Below are 21,280 nucleotides of genomic sequence, written 5' to 3' on the forward strand. Positions count from 1 at the left end.
TCATAAACACCATTAGGATTTTCTGCACACCAATACCGAGAGTTATGACTAGAGCTGGGATTTCTATGTAATTACATTTTTTGTTCCTTGCTATTTAGGTGCTGGGAAAAGTCATATGTTCACAAAACACTATGTTAGGGTTATCATTACCGAATTTCATTTTACATATTTTTTTTATATTTGCGGGTATTCTACGTATTCTTAGTGATATTACATAAAATTACATATTTTAGCATTTTCCTGGTTTCATGTGAAATAAATTGCTGAACTGAAGTTTCACACTTAATGTGGGGCTGTTGTCTGTCCTCTCAACAGGGGGATTAAGGTAATTATGAGTGACAGGTTTTTGAGAGGATGATAGGTGCAGGTAGAGACCCTTGCAAAACAGGTTTTTTGAAAGGTTCCAATTATCTGCAGGAAAACTGTTACTTTACATGTGCCAGTCTTAAATCATTCATCCCTTTTATATTTAATTGCTTTAGACTAGCCACTTTCATGTTGGAGTTTCCAGGAATATTTTTCTAAATGCATTTCTGTGACCTCTTTGTTATGTACCTAGGAATTTCCAAATCTATTCTTAGAGCTGTCTTCCTTTGAAATGTCTCAATTAGGTTTTAGTTTCTTTTGAACAGCTGAAGAACATAGTTCATGAACATCAGTTTCCTCTATAGTCAATATGGCACCAGTATCGTCCTCGCTGGCTTCAAAGTTAAAATCATGGATTGCAGTTGACGAGTCCTTTGCAACTGATGGCAAAGTAGTAATTTGCCAAGCATGCAACAAACATATCACATGTTCCATGAAATCCCAGCTTGAGCAACATGCACAAGTGCTCTGCATAGAAAAATTCAACAGTTAGGTCTAAAGAAACAAATCCTTTTAACACAGATGCAGCCTTCACCTTCAAGTAACCCTTTTTATAAAGACTTATGCCTTGCAATGATTGTAGCCAATATTCTATGGTATAAACTTGAAGTGCCTGAATTCACATCTTTTCTGGAAAAATACTGCAAGCAACATGTTCCTAATCAATCATCACTACACAAGAATTATCTTCAAGTCTGCTACGACGAGGTAATGCACAACATAAGACAGCATATAGGAAATTCTTTCATATGGGTTGCTGTTGATGAAATAACAGATGCTAAGGGTAGATTTATTGCAAATCTTGTGGTGGGGAAGTTACAACCTGACAGCACCTCAAAACCATGTTTGATCTACTGTAAAGAGCTAGACTATACAAATCACTCAACTATTGCGAAATTTGTGAATGATGGATTAAGAGCTCTGTGGCTGACTGAGATGAAAGAGGAAAAGTTATTAGTGATGTATTCTGATGCTGCAGCATATATGCTTAAGGCTGCAACTGTTTTGAAGGTGTTTTATCCCAATATGTTCCATTTTGCATGCTTGGCTCATGGACTGCAACGTGTTGCCGAAGATATTAGAGCTAAGTTTCCAAAAGTGAATAGATTAATTTCAGCAACAAAAAAAGGTTTTTCTAAAAGCTACACAATGAGTGCTATCTTACAAACAGCAATTGCCAGAGATACCACTGCCGCCAGAACTACCTAGTGTTAACAAGGTGGGGGACATGGCTAGAAGCAGTTAACTTCTATAGTGAGCATCTAGATTAGATACTATAAAGACTGTGGTAGATTCTTTTGATCCTGAAAATGCTGTATATATTAGTGAATCACAAACTGCCTTTAGTGACTCCAAAGTGGTCTCCTCAATCACCTACATCAGGGGCAACTTCTGCTGGCTTCCAGAAAACATAAAACATCTAGAAACATCAGGACTGCCACTGCAAGATTCTATTGCCATCATAGAGGATGCTATTGAAAAGCTAAGTGCTGTGCATGGGGAAACTGGTGCAAGTGTATTGAGTAAATTGCAAAAAGTGTTGAAGAGAAATCTTGTTTATTCAACATTTCACAGTGTGTGCCAAATTCTAAATGGAGATGGTGTTGATCCTCCCAAGGACATTTCTCCAACGAAAATTCCTCTCCTAAAATTTGTCCCAGTTACATCATGTGATGTTGAAAGATTTTTCTCTGCATATAAAAACATCCTAAGTGACAAACGCCTTTCCATGACCCCCAGAGAACATCAAAAAATACTTAACAGTTCACTGTGCTACAAGAATTTAAGGAATAAACGTGCTTTGAGTGTTGAAAATAATAAGTTTCTATTGAATATGTGTGTGATATATTCATATAATATGATTCCAAAGAACATTGAAAAATACTTAATTGTTCACTGTGCTACAAAATGTAATATCAAGTGTGTTTAGTGTGTTGTAACTGACAAAATGGTAAGTTTATATTAATTATATGATATTACATATTTTGCCCATTCTACATATTTTGCTACATAGTTTGGTGCTTTTTGTTACATATGTATGTACATATTATGCCAGTTGATACTACATAAAAATCCCAGCTCTAGTTATGACTGTTGACATGACTATTAAGATGAAACCATACATACATACATACATACATATGAAAATATGGTGTTGCAATAATAACTGTCTCACCATGTTAACAGCTGATATTCATGCTAGTTGCTTTATGTTGCACAGACACAGATAAGTCTTATGGCAACGATGGGACAGGAAAGGGCTAGGAGTGGGAAGGAAGTGGCTGTGGCCTTAATTAAGGTACAGCCCCAGCATTTGCCTGGTGTGAAAATGGGAAACCATGGAAAACCATTTTCAGGGCTGCCGACAGTGGGGTTCGAACCTACTATCTCCCGAATACTGGATACTGGGCGCACTTAAGCGACTGCAGCTATCGAGCTCGGTAGCTAATATTCAGACCGGCGACTGATGCTTGCCAGGTCGAACACGTGCAGGCTGCTTTCAAGGTCAAGAATTATGCACACGCCCCCAATACTGGAGCTTACCTATCGGAGATTTAAAATGTCGCTTCGAAGGTCTTAGTTTATACGAGAAACCCTGTATAACAACTCTGTATGGTGGGCTTCCAGTATGTTGATGAACTATGTGGGACAAAATTCCAAAATTATCTCATCCGCTATTTATAGCTGTAACTATTACTCAAAAAATATTATAATGATAGTAATGTTATTGTGTTATATCTCACTAACTATTCTCACAGTGTTTGTAGATGCCAAGGTACCAGAGATTTTGTCCCACAAGACTTCTTTTACAAGTCAGTAAATCTACAACACAAGGCTGGTGCATTTGAGCACTTTCAGTGCCACTAGACTGAGCAGAGATCAAATGACACTGACATGGGTTCAGCTGTCTACTGCCTGAACTATTCAGTCTTCTTCTTCTTCTTCTTCTTCTTCTTCTTCTTCTTCTTCTTCTTCTTCTTCTTCTTCTTCTTCTTCTTCTTCTTCTTCTTCTTCTTCTTCTTCTTCTTCTTCTTCTTCTTCTTCTTCTTCTTCTTCTTCTTCTTCTTCTCTTAATGCTAAATACTGAGCTTTTTGTTTAAGTCTGAGTTTTTCTATTTTTATTTTCAGCTTTCAGACCTCTACTGAAAATATAAAAATGGAAGGGCAGAAAGCAACTGAAGCACATAACAGCAGTAATAGTATAGTTTATGTAAGCAGTCACTGTGATAAAATGAATTCTCAAGTTCTTTCGGAGGAAATTATTCCTCCAGGAAATGTTGAGTACAGTATTTTAAAGAATGAGTTGAATATCAAGAATCTTGCTTCTGAAAGTTCATCGCTTCCTAGAATAATGGGTTGCATTGAATCTATAACTGAAACTAAGATGACACCCAGTAAGACTGAACAGACCCTGTGTACTACACCGAATTCGCATAAGATATCAATGAAAGAAGAACACTTTTTGACAGAAAATCCAGGAACTGGATGCACTAGCCTCCAGCAGATTGTTCCCTCAGGTGAAAGTGTTCTTAAAACATTTGCAATAAGAGCAAATAAAAAGAAAAAAGTAAGCAATGAAACTATACCTCATCAAGAATCAATTTTAATTATTACATCTGCCAATAACAGTGAAACGAGAATGAACTCTGACAATACTAAATGTGAAATATCAAACAAAGCAAAACTTAACGGTACTGAACTGAATATGATTCAAACTTCATCAGTGAGGAAAGAACCAATGAATGATTCTTATAATGACAATTCTTCAGTCCTACCTGATACTATTAATAGCAATAGTGTTACTAGCAATGATCAGCTCAAGAGTCCAGTTAAAGCTGGTGAGAGTGTTCTGAAAGCTTCAGTGATGAAAGGAGCACAGAAAAGAAAGATTACAAATGATGAACTCTCTTCCGATGATTCCATTTCATGCCCGACTCTACCCGACAACACAGGCTCCCAGAAACCTCATTCTTGTAGTAAATGTGAGAAACAAGTGGAATGGGATTCTGCTGATGAAAGCTGCGAGAGTATTTCATCAACTCCAGCCTCTAAAGGTAGTTTCAAGAGGGAGTCCTACATAGGAGATTTTAATCTTGATGCCTTACCACAAGCAGCTGCAAAGTGTCTTAACATTGCCAAAGATAAACTAGACAAGAAGAATAAGCAAATAAAACATCTTCTGCAAAGAGAACGTCGTCTTAACAAGAAGGTTCAAAACTTACAAGCTGAGGTGACACAGCTGCAGGAGAATTTCAGAACTACTGATGATGCTCTAACTATTCTCTTGGTAAGATTCATACTGTGTTTTTTTTTTTTTTTTTTCTGTAATTTATTGCCATATACCTTCCAGAATATAAGGGAACAAAACTTACTCTTCTTCTTCTTTTATGACCACATAAGATCACTTTAGTCAGTCTGTCGTTCAGGTCTCTTTGAAGGGATTGTTTGGGCTTTGCAGTCCTCCCAGTACTTCTTCAGACGCTATGATCTTTTTGCCCTTTCCTCAGTTGAAAATATGCGTGTTGTTGGTTTGTTTTGTGTAAGGGTAAAGTGGAGGTTTGTATTCTTGAGTTTTGTATTCAATTTTATCTTATTTGTGGTGTCTTCTGTTGTAAGGCCTATTTCCTTCAGATCCTCTCTTACTTCTCTGATCCATTTACATTCTGTTGTGGTATTTTTTGAGACGAGATTGTGTTGTACTAGTTGTTTCAGAAGTCTTGAATCCTGCATCCTCATGATATGGCCAAAGAATCCCAGTCTCCTCTTACGCATAGTATCTGTAATGGGTTCTAGCTCTTTGTTCACGACTTTGTTAGGTATTAACTGCCACTGTCCATCTTTCTGGTATTTTTTGTTGATGCAGGTTCTTCCAATCCTCCTTTCAATTTTCTGAAGTCTGTCAGTCTTTGATTGTTTATTCAGGTAAAAGAGTGTTTCTGCTGCATATGTAGCTTCTGGTTTTATAATAGTGTTGTAGTGTTTTATTTCTGTATTTATTGATAGACATTTCTTTTTGTAGATATCCCATGTTAATTTTTGTGCATTAGCTAATGTATTTATTCTTATTTGGATTGAGACTTTTTGATTTAGGTTATGTGTTATTACTCCAAGATATTTAAATTGAGTTACTATTTTGATTTTATTACCATTTATGGTAACTTCTTTTAGCTGTGTTGGTTTTTGGGGCATAATTTCTGTTTTTTTCAAATGATATTTTGAGGTCAATTTTATTTGCAATGTTTTGAAGTTCTGATATCTGGGTTTTTGCTTCTTTTATGTCCACTGCTAGTAATGCTAAATCGTCAGCAAAACCCAGGCAATTTGTTTTGATTTTTCGGCCAATCTTTATTTTGGGGGGGCATTTCCTAAACCATTCCCTCATTACCATTTCTAGAGCACAGTTAAATAATAGTGGTGAGAGCCCATCTCCCTGCCGTAGTCCAGTTTTACAGTTTTAATTTCAAATGTCTCTGATGTTTCACCCCTAAACTTCACTTTTGATTTGATGTTGATGAGAGTCAATTTTATCATGTTTATTAATTTATTTTAAATTTTTTTTTTTTTTGCTAGGGGCTTTACGTCGCACCGACACAGATAGGTCTTATGGCGACGATGGGATAGGAAAGGCCTAGGAGTTGGAAGGAAGCGGCCGTGGCCTTAATTAAGGTACAGCCCCAACATTTGCCTGGTGTGAAAATGGGAAACCACGGAAAACCATCTTCAGGGCTGCCGATAGTGGGATTCGAACCTACTATCTCCTGGATGCAAGCTCACAGCCGCGCGCCTCTACGCGCACGGCCAACTCGCCCGGTGTTTATTAATTTGGGGCGTAGTCCAAGGTATCTTAAAATTTTAAACAGAGATTCTCTATGGATGCAATCATAAGCTTTCTTGAAATCTACAAATGTTATCACCATATCTCTGTCTCTTCTCCTGTTATAGTCCATTATCAACTTAAGACTCATGATCTGATCAGGACAGCTCCTCCAGGGTCTGTAACCTCTTTGATATTCTCCTAGTTGTTTCTCAAGTTGTTTCTCAAGTTGTAAACTTATCCTATTAAGGATGATTATTGAAAATATTTTGTATGTTATGTCTAGGAGCGAGATTCCCCTGTAGTTATTAAGGTCGGTTTTGTTTCCTTTTTTGTGCAGTGGATGAATGAGGGCTGTTGTCCAGTGTTCTGGTAGTTCTTCTTTAATCCAGATAGAGACAAGTTGTTGATGGAGGGCAACTTTTGCTGATGTTCCTGCATATTTCCAGATTTCTGCAAAGGTCTGATCTTCTCCTGGCGCTTTGTAGATTTTTAATTTATTCAGAGCTTGGTAGACTTCCTTTATTGTGGGGGGATTGATGTTCTCTGGTGGTGTTTTTAACGGAGTGTTAGTGTCCAAATGAAGGAGTCCTGTAGGTTCCTCACAATTTAAAAGCTTGTTGAAATATTTAGCCAGAATTTCTGCATTGTCTTTATTGCTATGGGCCAGCTTACGATCTTCATCCTTCATCAGTAGGGTCGGGGGTTCATATTTTTGGAGCTGCTTTCTGAAGGTTTTGTAGTAGTCCCTTGATTGAGTTTTATTGAATTGTTCTTTAATTAACTGCAGGGTGTCCTTATGATGTTGTCTTTTTATTCTTCTTAAGACTTGGGTAGTTTCTTTTCTCTGTTTTACTAGATTTTGATAGGATATTTCTGTTTTTTGGGACTGATGTAATAGCCTGATGTCTTTTCTCCACTGTTTCATCACATTCACTGTTCCACCATTGGTGTTTTTTACATGGTTTAATTGGTGCCAGGTCTTCTGCAATTTGTTTAAGGTTGTGTACTAAGTCTTCAAGTTTATCTGTGATTTTTATTTTTTCAGTTGCTTTCTGGTAATTTTTGTTGTTGATTAGCTGGGTAGGATCTATTTTTCTTTTGGTTTTAAGTGCTTGCTTTTGTTGTTTCCTCTGGGGAGTGAGTTTAATTTTTATTTTAACTATGTAGTGATCTGAACCTGTGTCTATTCCTTGGAGGACTTTGATGTTATAGATCTCTTTGTGGTGGAATTTGTCCATGCAGACGTGATCCAGTTGCCATTCTCCTTTAGTGTAGTCAGGGTGTTTCCATGTTTTGAGTTTTTGAGGTTTCCTCTTAAAACATGTAGATTTTGAGATTAAATTATGGTTTCTACACAGGTCAGCTAGTCTCTCTCCCTTTTTATTTGTTTTCTTGTGTGCTGGCCATTTTCCGATGATGTCACGGTATTTTCTTTCTCTCCCTAGTTGAGCGTTGAAGTCGCCTATTAATAATTTTACATGGTGTTTGGGGATGTTATCTATGGTCTGGTCCAATAGGTCTATACATACATACATTATCATTCTAGACCATTATGCCTTTCAGCATTCAGTCTGCAAGCCTCTGTGAATTTATTATACATCGCCACAATCCTCTATTTGCAACTAGTGCTGTGGCCTCATTTAGTTCTTTAAATTGTTAGAAACTGAGTCTATCCATCATTATCTTAGTCTCCCTCTACTTCTCTTACCCTCCATATCAGAGTCCATTATTTTCCTAGGTAACCTAACCTCCTCCATTCGCCTCACATGGCCCCAACACCAAAGCCGGTTTATGCGTACAGCTTCGTCCATCAAGTTCATTCCTAACATAGCCTTTATCTCCTCAACCAAGAACTCTCCTGCCATTGTTCCCACCTGTTTGTATCTGCAATCATTCTCGTTACTTTCATGTCTGTTACTTCTAACTTATGAATAAGATATCCTGAGTCCACCCAGCTTTTGCTCCCATAAAGCAAAGTTGGTCTGAAAACAGACCAATGTAAAGATAGTTAAATCCGGGAGCTGACTTCCTTCTCACAGAACACTGTTGATTGCAACTGCGAACTCACTGCATAGCTTTACTACACCTTGATTCAATCTCACTTACTATATTACCATCCTGGGAGAACACAGAATCTAAATACTTGAAATTATCTACCTGTTCAAGCTTTGTATTGCCAATCTGACATTCAATTCTGTTGAATTTCTTACCTACTGACATCAATGTAGTCTTCGAAAGGCTAATTTTCATACCATACTCATTGCACCTATTTTCAAATTGCAAAATATCAGACTGCAGGCTTTCAGCACAATCTGCCATAAAGACCAAGTCATCAGCATAGGTCCTGGTATACTAATCAATGAGATACCTTGATAGTTGTTGCATTCCTTCCTGTTCCCTTGCTTATAGATAGGTGCAATTACTGCTTTTATCCAATCTGAAGGTACCTTACCAACACTCCATGCTAATCTTACTACTCTACGAAACCATTTCATCACTGCCTTCCCACTATTCTTCACCATTTTGGGTCTAATTTCATTTATTCCTGCTGCTTTATGACAATGGAGTTTATTTACCATCCTTTCCACTTCCTCAAGCGTCAACATCATTTTCCTCCTCCCCATGAGCTTGGTTGTTCGCGACACCAACAGGAAGATTTCCTTTTACATTGAGAAGATGTTCAAAACATTCTCTCCACCTCTCCAGTGATTCCTTGGGATCTATTATGAGTTCACCTGATTACCCAAAACACTGTTCATTTTCTTTTTCCCTCCTTTCCAAAGATTCTTTATTACTATCTAGAAAGGTTTTCCTGCTGCTTGACCTAGCCTTTCCAGGTCACTACCAAAATCTTGCCACAACTTCTTTTTGGATTCAACGACTATTTGTTTTGCTCTGTTTCTTTCATCTACGTCCAATTCTCTGTCTGCATCGGCCCTTGTTTGGAGCCATTTCTGATAAGCCTACTTTTTATGTTTACAAGGTCACTTCATCATTCCACCAAGATGTTCGCTTTTTCCCTGTATGTCACCCATCTATGTACTTCTGTCTTTGTCTTGGAGATTTTCTACCCTTATTCGTTTGCAGACAGATTTCACTTCCTCTCTACTGGTACTAGATAATGCACATAGAATCAGGCTTATGAGCATTTTCTTTTCCACATAATGAAATTTCTAAATGGGGCTGATAATCTCATTGCTTATTGTCAAGCTCTTCAACTGAACGGTTAGATTTTATCAGCACTGGTGTCCACCCCCTCAGTGTGTGTCAACTGTCCACGTGTGCATGCTCTTATCTCCAAGGAGTATCCCACATTCAAGCAGGAGAAGAAGATCCAGGAGATAAAAACTCTAAATAAGAAAATTCAAATCAATGGCTGCTCCAGTGTTCTCCATCTCCTTTGCTGTAAAGGTCTCGAATGTCTAATGTCCTCGTCCTGGAGATTTTCTACCCTTATTCGTTTGCAGGTAGATTTCACTTTCCCTATCCTAGGTCTAGAGATACTTAGTTAACTATTTGTTCTATGTAATATTAATATTCTCTACCGGTACTAGATAATGCACATAGAATTAGGGTCATGAGCAGTTTCTTTTCCACAAAGTTTTATTCCATCTATCTCTAGAGAGCTAGCATCGACTAGTCTCAGCCACCAACAAGCATAAAGACAAGTACTGAAAGAAACTGGAGATCCTAGGAAGGTTTTTGAAACTCCTGGGAACAAAAAATGTGCGTTATTGCTGATGTCACCTGGGAAAGGCCCTTTCCAGGAATGTTCAGCTGGAAAGTCCTCCCCCAACAGGGCAGGGGAAAAGACTTCCTCAAATAGGGCTGGAAAGTCCAGCCCTCCTTCCAATGTCCAGAACAAAAGGAGGAGAGGAGGAAGACCCAGAGCTCCCCTAACAAACTGGAGAAGAAGCCTTCTCCAACTCAATTGGGGGTCACAGGATCCCTGAAGAAGACTAGCAAGACTAGCAAGCCATCTGTCAGTTCTCCTCCAGAAAGGACGGAAACGGTGAACAAGAGCAAGAGGCCCTGATGCCCTCTTGCTCAATCGCATTCTGGGGAACCCAGTTCTCCCAAGAAGAAGGCTCACCGTTCCCAGTCAGTTAGATCAACAACCATGGAGTGCTCGGTCACTGTGGTTCCCACTGCTGAGCAGACAATGGAGACTGAACCACTCATTGTCGTGGAAAATGATAATGAAAAAAAAAAAATGAATCTGACAAAGAAGGCAGAAATTGGCAGGTAGTTGACTGGAAAAAGGGCAAGCAATTGTCCTAATTTTGTAAAGCTACCAATCCACACAATGGCACTGAAATGAAATGTTGTATGGCTTTTTTTTTTGGTGCCGGGATATCCCAGGATGGGTTCGGCTCGCCAGGTGCAGGTCTTTCTATTTGACATCCGTAAGCAACCTGCGCATCGAGATGAGGATGAAATGATGATGAAGACAACACATACACCCAGTCCCCATGCCATAGGAATTAACGAAGTAAGGTTAAAATCCCCAACCTGGCCGGAAATCGAATCCAGGACCCTCTGAACCAAAGGCCAGTATGCTGACCGTTCAGCCAACGAGTCGGACACAATGGCACTATTGCAGTGGAACTGCAATAGTTGTCACTGTTGCCTAGCTGAGTTACGTCAAGTGATATCCATCTCTGAGGCCTCCATAGTTTGTCTACAAGAATCTCGTTTGAGACCTGCACACAACATGACTATGAGAGGATATTGTTTTTATTCTAAAGACAGAGTAGCTGTAGATGGTCCTGCGGGCATTTGTACTCTAGTCTGCTCCGACATCTTCAGCGACGAAGTACCACTCCGCACTCAGCTAGATGCAGTTGCAGTTCATGCTCCGTTGCCAGTAATGACAAAGGTGTGCAATATGTACATTCCACTGGACTACAATCTTCAAATGCATGCACTACAATATTTGTTTGCTCACTTACCTCCTCCTTTTCTCATGCTAGGAGACGTGAATGCCCGTAACACACTCTTGCTGTTCTCCATCTTCTTGTGCTGGGAGGATGTTTGAGCGATTGATCAACCTGTTCGATCTTTGAGTACTAAACACAGGGGAACCGACACATTTCGGCAGTGCACATGGCACGTTCTCACACCTGGCTGTGACTTTGTGCAGCCGTGCGCTAGTTCCCCTGATACAGTGGCAAGTACACGATGACCTCTGTGATAGTGACCACTTCCCGATAATTTCATCTCTCTTGAATCAAAGACAGTCCGAAGTACCCAAGCGCTGGTTACTTCGGCAGGCAAATTGGCCAGAATTTTTCAAACACGCAGTAATGTCCGATGATATGCTGGAGTCTGTTGACGACCACGTTTTTTCCATTACTACTGGGATTCTGGCTGCTGCAGAGGAAACAATTCCTTCCTCGTCCGGTATCCCTCACTGGAAACAGATCCCACGGTGGACTGACGAAAGTTCAACAGCCATACATGATCGCCAACGGGCTTTTAAACATTATCGTTGGAATCCTACGATAGCCAATCATTATCACATTTAAGCATTTGTGCACCAAGGTCCATTTTTATTTGAGAAAGTAAGAAAGCTACGTGGGAAAAGTGTGTCTCTTCCATGACGGCACATACTCCATCACCACAAGTGTGGACAAAACTCTGTCGTATTGTTAGAGTACAAAACTTGCCCTCAGTCCCTGGAATCTTCATTAATGGAGATATAATTACGATTCCTTCAGTTATTGCAGACCACATCGCTTCACATTTTGCAGCTACATCCAGCTCTCAGAGATACGACTCTGCATTTCTACTAATTAAGCGCGAAGCAGAGGCATACCATCTCTCTTTCGCCTCTAGTGCATTGCATCCCTATAACGTGCCTTTCACGGAGTGGGAGTTGCAGAGTGCACTATTGCTATACAGAGACACGGGTCCTGGACCAGACAAAATCCACAACCAAATGCTTAAGCATTTGAGTGATCGATGTCTCAAGGATATCCTCACCCTATTCAACAGAATATGGAGTGAGGGAGTGTTTCCATCTCAATGGCATGAGGGAATTGTGATACCAATTCCCAAGCCAGGTAAAGATCCAAAACATCTAGATATTCATAGGCCAATATGCCTTAATGGCCTTTGTAAACTATTTGAAAGGACAGTTATCTGGTGTCTTGTGTGGGCCATGGAAAAGGAAGGTCTCTTGGCTAACTACCAGCATGGTTTTAGCTGTCATCGGTCTCCCACTGATCATTTGGTCAGACTGGAGAGCGCCATTCACAAGGTCTTTCTCCGGAAAGAACACCTAGTCACCATGGTTTGTTTTTTTTTTACCTGGAGAAAGCTGGTTTTTTTTGTTTTGTTTTTGTTTTTTTGCTAGGGGCTTTACGTCGCACCAACACAGATAGGTCTTATGGCGACGATGGGATAGGAAAGGCCTAGGAGTTGGAAGGAAGCGGCCGTGGCCTTAATTAAGGTACAGCCCCAGCATTTGCCTGGTGTGAAAATGGGAAACCACGGAAAACCATCTTCAGGGCTGCCGATAGTGGGATTCGAACCTACTATCTCCTGGATGCAAGCTCACAGCCGCGCGCCTCTACGCGCACGGCCAACTCGCCCGGTAAAGCTGTAAATAGAGAGATGGATAATCCACCTAATCAATACTATATTAAAATGTATTTACATTTCACATTTACAAGATATATAGTACATGTTTGAAGAATATATTCAATCTCTTCTTCAGCTAAGTAGGTTAAAATTTGTATAATACAATAAGACTTAATGAAACGGAGGGGGCCCCCGCTAAGAAAACTAAAACTGTGACATGTACAATATGATATATTAAAAATTGATAAATAGTGGCATAGAAATAAATTCCATCTTGTCGTCTCCATATAAACACATTAAGGGAATGTCTATATAGATAAAATGTTGAGCACTGAGCACTGTTGGGATGTGATGTCAATGTGTCTGTGTTAATCCAAGGATTGACTAGGCAGATTATCCATCTCTCAATTTTACTGTGATTAAGTCAATACAGACCCAATACTGGCAATTATGGTCAAGATTATTAATAGTGGAGAAAGCTTACGATAGTACCTGGTGATATGGGATTCTCAGGACACTTATACCAGTGGAGATTCCAGGGAAGGAAATTACCCTCACCTCCGAGGCACAGGTATTCAGTTTTCTTTCTATTAATATTTAGGCCTCTGTCTTCCAGGGATTTTCTCAAGCTTTCCAGTCTCTCTTCCAGTTCTATCCTATTGGTGCTACACAAAACAATATCATCAGCAAACATCATGCACCACGGTGCTTTAGTTCGTACACCATCAGATACGACGTCCATCATGAGGTTGAATTATGTATGGATTCAGTGAGGACCCCTGATGCATCCCAATTCCAACTGGTATGCATCCAGTCAACCCTACACTGCTTCTTACTCTCATTCTAGCTCCCTCGTACATATCCTGTATAATTCGCACAAACTTTTCCAGTACTGCCCTGGTCCTCAAACATCTCCAGACTTCCTGACATGGGACTCTATCATAGGCCTTCTCTAACTCTATAAAGACCATGTGTAACCTTCTATTTTTCTCCCTGTGCCTCTCTATGGTTTTCTGGAGTGCAAAAATTGCATCAATGGTACTTCTCCCAGACATGAAACCAAACTGTTCATCCCCAATTGCTGTTTCTTCTCGAAGCCTTTTCTCAACAATCTTCTCCCAGATTTTCATCGCATGGGACATTAGTTTTATACCCCTATAGTTAGAACAGCCCTGGAGGTCTCCCTTCTCTTTGTAAATAGGCACCATAGTACCTAACTCAAGGCCACGGCTGCTTCCTTCCCTCTTTATTGTCTATCCTTTCCAATCTTCCCATCCCCCACAAGGCCCCTGTTCAGCATAGCAGGTGAGGCCGCCTGGACGATGTACTGGTCCTCCTCCCTGGTTGTATTCCCGACCCAATGGCCCACGCTCCAGAGCACTGGCCTTGAGGCGGTATAGCTGGGATCTCTCGCTGAGTCCCTGGAGGGTAAATTGATTAAGAAAGACATAAGGAGACTGTAGTGTGGAATGCAGACAATGTAGAACACATACAGGTTTCTTGAGAAACATTTTTTGAGTGATTGTGGGAAGAGTCTGATATTTCAAGATACACAGCACATAAATAATATTTTAGGGGTGCTAAAAATGCCACGCACCCTCAAAGTTGACAGCTTTGTGGGACTACTTGTCTCCATTGCAACCAGTCTTATACTTGACTTGATTGACTCAGCATAAGCTATCAGTTCTCTTTTCCACCTGGTCTCTCCGTAGTAATTATTTATTTTATTGTTACCAAGATCCTATGAGCTAATGCTCGTATTAGGAACAGTACATTAAAGGCATAGGGCATCTTCCTCGAGATATCTGTCCTTGAACTTTTCCCTGAAGAATGGTTTCCTCCAGCTTTCCCTCGTGCTGATGAGCTATATGATCAAAGAGTTGCATAATTCTCAGGTAATAAATGGAGGATATCCTTTCCTCACATTGAGTTCACTGAGAATTAAATCATTGATTCTTTTCTGTCTCCATGATATATGTAACATACTATACGACCACATCTCGAAAGCATCTTTCCGTATTTTCTGCTTTCGTTGTCAATTTTTCTGCATTATAAGGGAAAATTATAAAATTTTGGGTCTTTAACAGCCTTATTTTGGTGTATCTGCTTATCGCACAATCCTTCCAGATGACTATCAGCTTTGCTACAGCATCTCTTGCTATTGCAGTTCTCCAACATACTTCATCTGTTGAGCTACCTTCTTTTATACAACAGAGCCCAATATTTACATTTAACCACTCTCTCATATTCAGACAGTAAATCAGTTTGTTGAAATGTAATTGTAGTCTTATCTTTGTTGATCATCATTTTAGTAAAATATTAAAAACAGTAGAAAGGAAGTATTGAATGGTTCAGGTAAGAATTACTGAAGATGAAAGTACAGAACATTTGGGGTGAAGTTGCTATAATACAAAAAACTGGAAACACTTTTAAAAATATTACAAATCATCATTAGTAGGAGGAGATAAGATTTTCAGTATCATTAAACCATAAACATCCCCCGCCTGTTTGACAGCACCATCTATATTGAAATTTCTCCTTACAGACACTTCCAGATATGGACACTCCTCAGTTCAGTAATTTCAGTGTTAATTTTAATGAACAGATTCATAAGTATGATACATAATGAATATCTATGCTATATAATTCACTTTTATTTTCATCCAAATGCATAAATGCTATAAAAATGTCATGCAACTGGACCGCAGTAAGATCGGTTTCCGGCAGAACTTTCAGCTCAACCTATTGCGACGAGACCAAAACACTTGGACATTTGCTGGATTCTGCTGGCCTGAGGCAGCATGGATGGGAGGTGCATGAAGAATTTCACTGCGTCTCTACCAACGACCTAAAGAGAAGAATGGACATCAACAAGAAGGAGAATAAATCAATGATGTTAGATCCTACCATTTGCTTCGAGAGAAACCTGAAATAGGCTCAGGATATTAATCTGGAAAAAAGACAAGCAATGTATATGCCATGTCTGCCATATCTATCAGCCAAATATAATATTCCTCTTGGTCAATGGGTTGTCAGAGGCTTTCTGTTTTGATCCAGAGGTACCTTGCCAAAGAACACAGCCACTATCCTCCAACATTTAAAACTTCCTGGGTTTTTTTTTTTTTTTAATGACACATTTAATCATTAGAGATTCTCTGCAAATTGTTCAATTGCGTTTATACCTGAAATCGTAATCTCCTTATGACAAATTTTCCAGAAAAAAGAATTATTATTATTATTATTATATACTGTAAGTTATGTATTCCAGACCTTTGTGGTCACCATCATTGATGGATGGATTTTTTTAATTTAAATAAATCTTTCTACTACATTTTTAAATGTATCAAACTAACTAAAATTCTGATTGCCTTTAAGGTAAAACCAAACAATATTTTCTGAATGCCTACTTTACAGATAACTAATGTTTATGAACTACTGTAGTATTCAAGTTGTATTACTAGCATTATTACTGTGTTACTTACCAGGCTAGTTGGCCATGCGGTTAGGGGCGCACATCTTTGAGCTTGCATCCGGAAGATAGTGGGTTCGAAACCCACTGTTGGCAGCCCCGAAGATGGTTTTCCATGGTTTCCCATTCTCACACCAGGCAAATGCTGGGGCTGTACCCTGATTAAGGCCATGGCCACTTCCTTCCAACTCCTAGCCCTTTCCTATCCCATCGTCACCATAAGACCTATCTGTGTCGATGCGACATAAAGCCACTAGCAAAAAAAGAAAAAAGTTTCTATTCTGTAATATAATTGTAAAATTTGAAAAATACAAAATTATCTGTAGTGCCTCTCAATGTGAGCTTCTAACTTGTTGGGGTCCTCTAAATTTAAATAACAAATTAAGACAATTTTTTATGTCCCAACTGAAATAATACAAAAATGATAAAATCAGCTCTTGTTTATCTACAGTCTCAGTTACAGACACAGGCAGCTGTTTGATAATTAAATTGAAATAAGATATATAATGGTTCAACCTATTCAATACAAGTAGAATTAGATATGTAATGTTATGTACATTCCTATTTGATTACAAGCGGTACTGTTTACGACCACTATTCCGGGTCATCATCAGCCAATCACATAAAAACAATGCATAGGAAAACAATAGGTGATGTATAAATCTTTCACCAGTTGCAGTTCTAGAAGCACTATAACACTTTCGGGATTAGCACTGCGTGATGAAAATTCCTTCTTCAGGATTTTAGGAACTTTATGGTATTAATATTGGATTACATTTAATTTAAAGCACTGTATTTAAGTCTTGTTTAATGAATTTTACCACTGTCTGCATAATAAGGGCTCATAATATTGATTTAAAAGTTCTTATTTACTTAATTCATGAGCCACTTAAGTCATATTTTACATGAATTATTCATATTTGGATTAAATATTCTAAATAATAACAAACACTACAGTATGGAAAAGAAAAATTAAACACCAAAGAAAAACAAAGACAAATATTTCATTTCCTTTCGTTCAAAATGAGTTTTCACCTATGTGCCCTTTTTATGTCGACCGCCTCAATTGTTGTGTCCCTTCATTTTCAATAAATGAGAACTTTTGCTATATATTTCTAGGATGTAGAAATTGTGCAATACACTGCAAGCTGATGGATTCTTTCCTCCCAACAATTTGTGCTATAGATAAGTGTTCTCTCTCATGTCTACATTTATAAAATATTTTCTCTCTTGCAGCTAGAAAGGGAACAACTGCTAAAGCAATTTGCCTCACAGAAGAAGAAGATATCTCATCACCAAATGGATTTTCCTTCCCCTACTTTAACAAATTACAGATCTGACATTACATCTAGAGCACAGGCTGGATTAGATGTGTATGACGATGAAGTTAATGATTCCGTCCATATACCTTGGGAGTCACTCAGGTTCGAAGAGGAAATTGATATAGAACTGCCTTCAGATAGTGAAGTGTTCCACCAAGCTCAGACTTTGCGAGTGCAGTCTAAACATATCCTCAATCACAATGAGAATGAAACAAAGGTCTTGATGGCACTGTTCTCTCTTTGGCCACACCTAACATCAGATTTACAGAAGTTTGCTTATAATCACATGCAAATATTATCTGAAGTAATAACAGAAAGTCTAAATGACGATCTTGATCTAATGGATGCAGAAACTTCGTAACTTTATGAATGAGATGTAGTTACAGTGTAGTTTCTCAAATAAAGTAATTTCTGGTAGAGGAACTGGAGATGAGAATCATCCCTCCTCCCAGAATGCAAGATTATATTTTGTTGTAGTCCAATGAAATACAATAGAACTCTAATTACTCTAAATTATTGGGATCTAGATTAGTAATTATGTACAAAAATCAAGAAAATAATGATCTTTTAAATATAATGAAAGAATTCTAGACTACATGTCTTAATAGAAATTAAAACTGTATAAATCATTTAAGACACATCTACTATTATACTTGTAATGCTTGTATATTGTACAGCACAATATAAAGAAATCATGAACAAAAGTACAGTATAATGAAATTTATATTCATACAAAAAGCTCTGAAAAGCTAACCATGTTTTGTTTTTGAGTGGATTTCTTTATTGTTTTGATACTAACAATTTTATCTTTACATTATAAATGAACAGTTGTATTTTGTCAAATTTGATTTTTAATTATTCATCCTAAATTATAAAAGTAGAGACCAATGAACTCATTATTTGTTTCCTAAAAATAACAAAAATCATCTTCAGGTTTATTATTCTCTTTGTATGCCAGACAACAAAATGTTTAATAAAATATTAGGCAGTCAATAATAATTACAATTCAGTACTTAAATTTCATACATATTTCACCTACATATTATTATTTCCTTTACTGTATGACTAATATAGACACATTTTTCAAAATCTGCTCTTGAGATATTCAATATATACATAACAAAGAAACAATGGCCAATGAGCAAGGATTGTTGTTCATTACAACTGAATTTCAAAACTCTCAGTCCACCGCACAGTTTCCTGGAGTTGGCATACAAGATTCCTCTTGACTACCTCGATATGCCCAGATTAGTATTTTATGAAGTGTATGGCTTTCAGTGCCGGGAGTGTCCACGGACATGTTTGGCTCATCTGATTCAGGTCCTTCCTTCTATTTGACTCCCGTAGGTGACCTGCATGTCTGGGTGTGAGATGATGATGACGATAATGAATTAAAGAGAGAGTGAAACCCTGTCTTGGCACATAGACTACTCCTGTCGAATAACACCAATGGCTCTGTCCAAGACTTAACTTCCCCATCCGATTGATGGATCACTATTAAGAGTGGCAAAGGCCCTCAATCCCTGTGAACACTGCAGAGAGCTTTGGAAATAAATCCACACTTTTGGCACGTTATCTAGTGATTAAAAATTGTATACCACCACTTCTCCTACCCTGCCAACCAACATTCTGATAGTAACATTTTTTCACCAACGGGATTCAAACTGGCTAATCATGGTGTCAGATAACAGAGACTTGATGCCTTTAACGATCATGGCACTGGGCGGGCGTATGCTCAGATATTACATTTGTTGACAATGTGATGGTCTGGTGAAGAGCTCTGCAATTACTTGTGAGAATCAGTAGCTTGTTCCATTTATGCAGCATGCCCTGCACCTGACTGGGGCTTTTCTAATTATATTCAGGACAGTTCCTTCATGGTAGCTACAATCCGCTAACAAGTGTGGCTCTCGAGAAGGTGTATAGATGCACCTCTGTTGCTGCTTCCAACGAATCTTTCCATTCTTTGAAGGGGTTAACAACCTCTTGTAAACCATGTAAGCGGTATCACACAATGGTGGGCAGAAGGGCTTTAGTCTGTTGAGGTTAAGGCTAGGCGGAACTCCACGCACAGGAAGCTCAGAATTCTCACAGATTTTATGAAATTTCCTGATGAGAGCAGTAGATCTGTGCAGATCAGACACCATCATTCCTGTATGAACTGAGACAGCCAATGCACTGTGGTGGAACTTATTCATCATCATCATCATCACATCACCAGCTTACAGTTTCAGTTTCCTGGGTACTGTTGATGAACCTCTTCAACTCTCCTCTATTCATGAATGTCCTGTTCTTTATGACATCATCCAATGTCCTTCCCCTGGCAGTAACATCATTGTTGATCACATCCATTCAACTGGTTCTAGGTGTTTAAACTAGGTGTTTTTCCTTCTATTTCTCTTTCCAAGTGCACTCAGGCTGTCCTTGTAGGTTCCATACTCATCACATCTTCAAACCACCATAGTCTAGACAATCCAACTCTGTCTAGTAGAGATGTCTTAATCCCAGCTTCCTGTCTCACTTCCTCATTTCTTAACCTGTCCATCTTGGACTTCTGGATCATCAGGAATTTCATCTCTGATGCTTTCAGTTCTGTCAAGTCTCTCTTCATGAGGGTGAATGTTTTGATGCCATAGGTCAAAATCCGTATGAATTAGCTGTTAGAAATTGCCAGTTTTGCTTTCTTTGGAATCTTAGCATCCCAAACCAGGGTTATAACTTGTTGGTAGTAGGAGTTCTTTTGTACCCTATTAGTGATCTCACTTGACATTTAAGTTTTCTATAAAGATTATACTGCCTGAGGTAGGTGAAACTGTCCACACTTTCTAACTGGTGGTCTATTAGTTTGATGCTTACTGGTCATCCAACTCTGTTTACTGTCATCCTGAGGTTGAACTCTTGAAACTTCACCTTCCATATGTTGAGTCTTGCTTCCACCTCCTCTTCTGTTTCTTTCCAATCATGATGTCAAATGCATTCAGTTCACCCATATTTCCTTAAAGTTCTTCATTATATCATCCATAACTATGATGAATAGCAATGGGTATAGTGCACTGCTCTGTTGGACTCCACTCTTGGTTATAAACAATGATGAGTCCACCCCTCCAATTCATAAGCAGCTGAAACAGTTCTTGTACAACATCTGGACTTTCCTTACAGGTCCTTCAGACACCTTACTTCATTGCTAGTGCTGTGAAATATTCTCTCTTGCAACACTGACATATGCCTTTTCAATATCCAGGAATAACATGAACAAATTCTGCCTTTCTCCCAGCACTTTGCCATCAGCACATTCTGGCACTGAAGATAATATCTGTAGTTGACCTGTTACCTATGAAGCCGTAAGGTTCCTCTTTCAACTCTGTTTCTATGATGGTTTGCAGCCTCTTCCCTATGATCTTCTTAATAATTTTCAGCCAATGTGACAGGAGGGTTATCCCTCTATATCATCCATAACTGTGATGAACAGTAGTGGGAACAGTGTGTTGCCCTACTGTACTCCACTCTTAGTTGTAAACCATTCTCTTTCTTGAACAGAGGAATGATAACACCCTTGTTCCAGTCAATGGGTGCATTGGTGTCCTTCCACTGCATTAAGTAATCTCTGTAGCCATTGGATCTTATTGCATACTAATAATGAAAATTTATATCATAATATTGATTCAACTCTGCCTTTTAAGTCTTCAGCCCAAATCTTGGTTGGATCCTCAGAAAGCACCA

The 21,280-nt window shown here is 38.8% G+C and overlaps 1 protein-coding gene across 1 annotated transcript in view; it reads left to right on the forward strand.

The window, feature by feature from the left end:
* LOC136875513 (THAP domain-containing protein 2-like) overlaps nt 1-17,548 on the forward strand; it is a 41,113-nt gene extending 23,565 nt beyond the window's left edge. The window contains exon 3 of the mRNA XM_067149061.2: nt 17,475-17,548. Coding sequence (XP_067005162.1) covers nt 17,475-17,478 — 4 coding nt within the window. The 3' untranslated portion in view covers nt 17,479-17,548. The remainder of the gene's footprint in view (nt 1-17,474) is intronic.
* Nucleotides 17,549-21,280: the final 3,732 nt, after the last annotated feature.

This window comes from Anabrus simplex, chromosome 6, assembly GCF_040414725.1.
Source record: "Anabrus simplex isolate iqAnaSimp1 chromosome 6, ASM4041472v1, whole genome shotgun sequence".
NCBI classification, from domain to species: domain Eukaryota; kingdom Metazoa; phylum Arthropoda; class Insecta; order Orthoptera; family Tettigoniidae; genus Anabrus; species Anabrus simplex.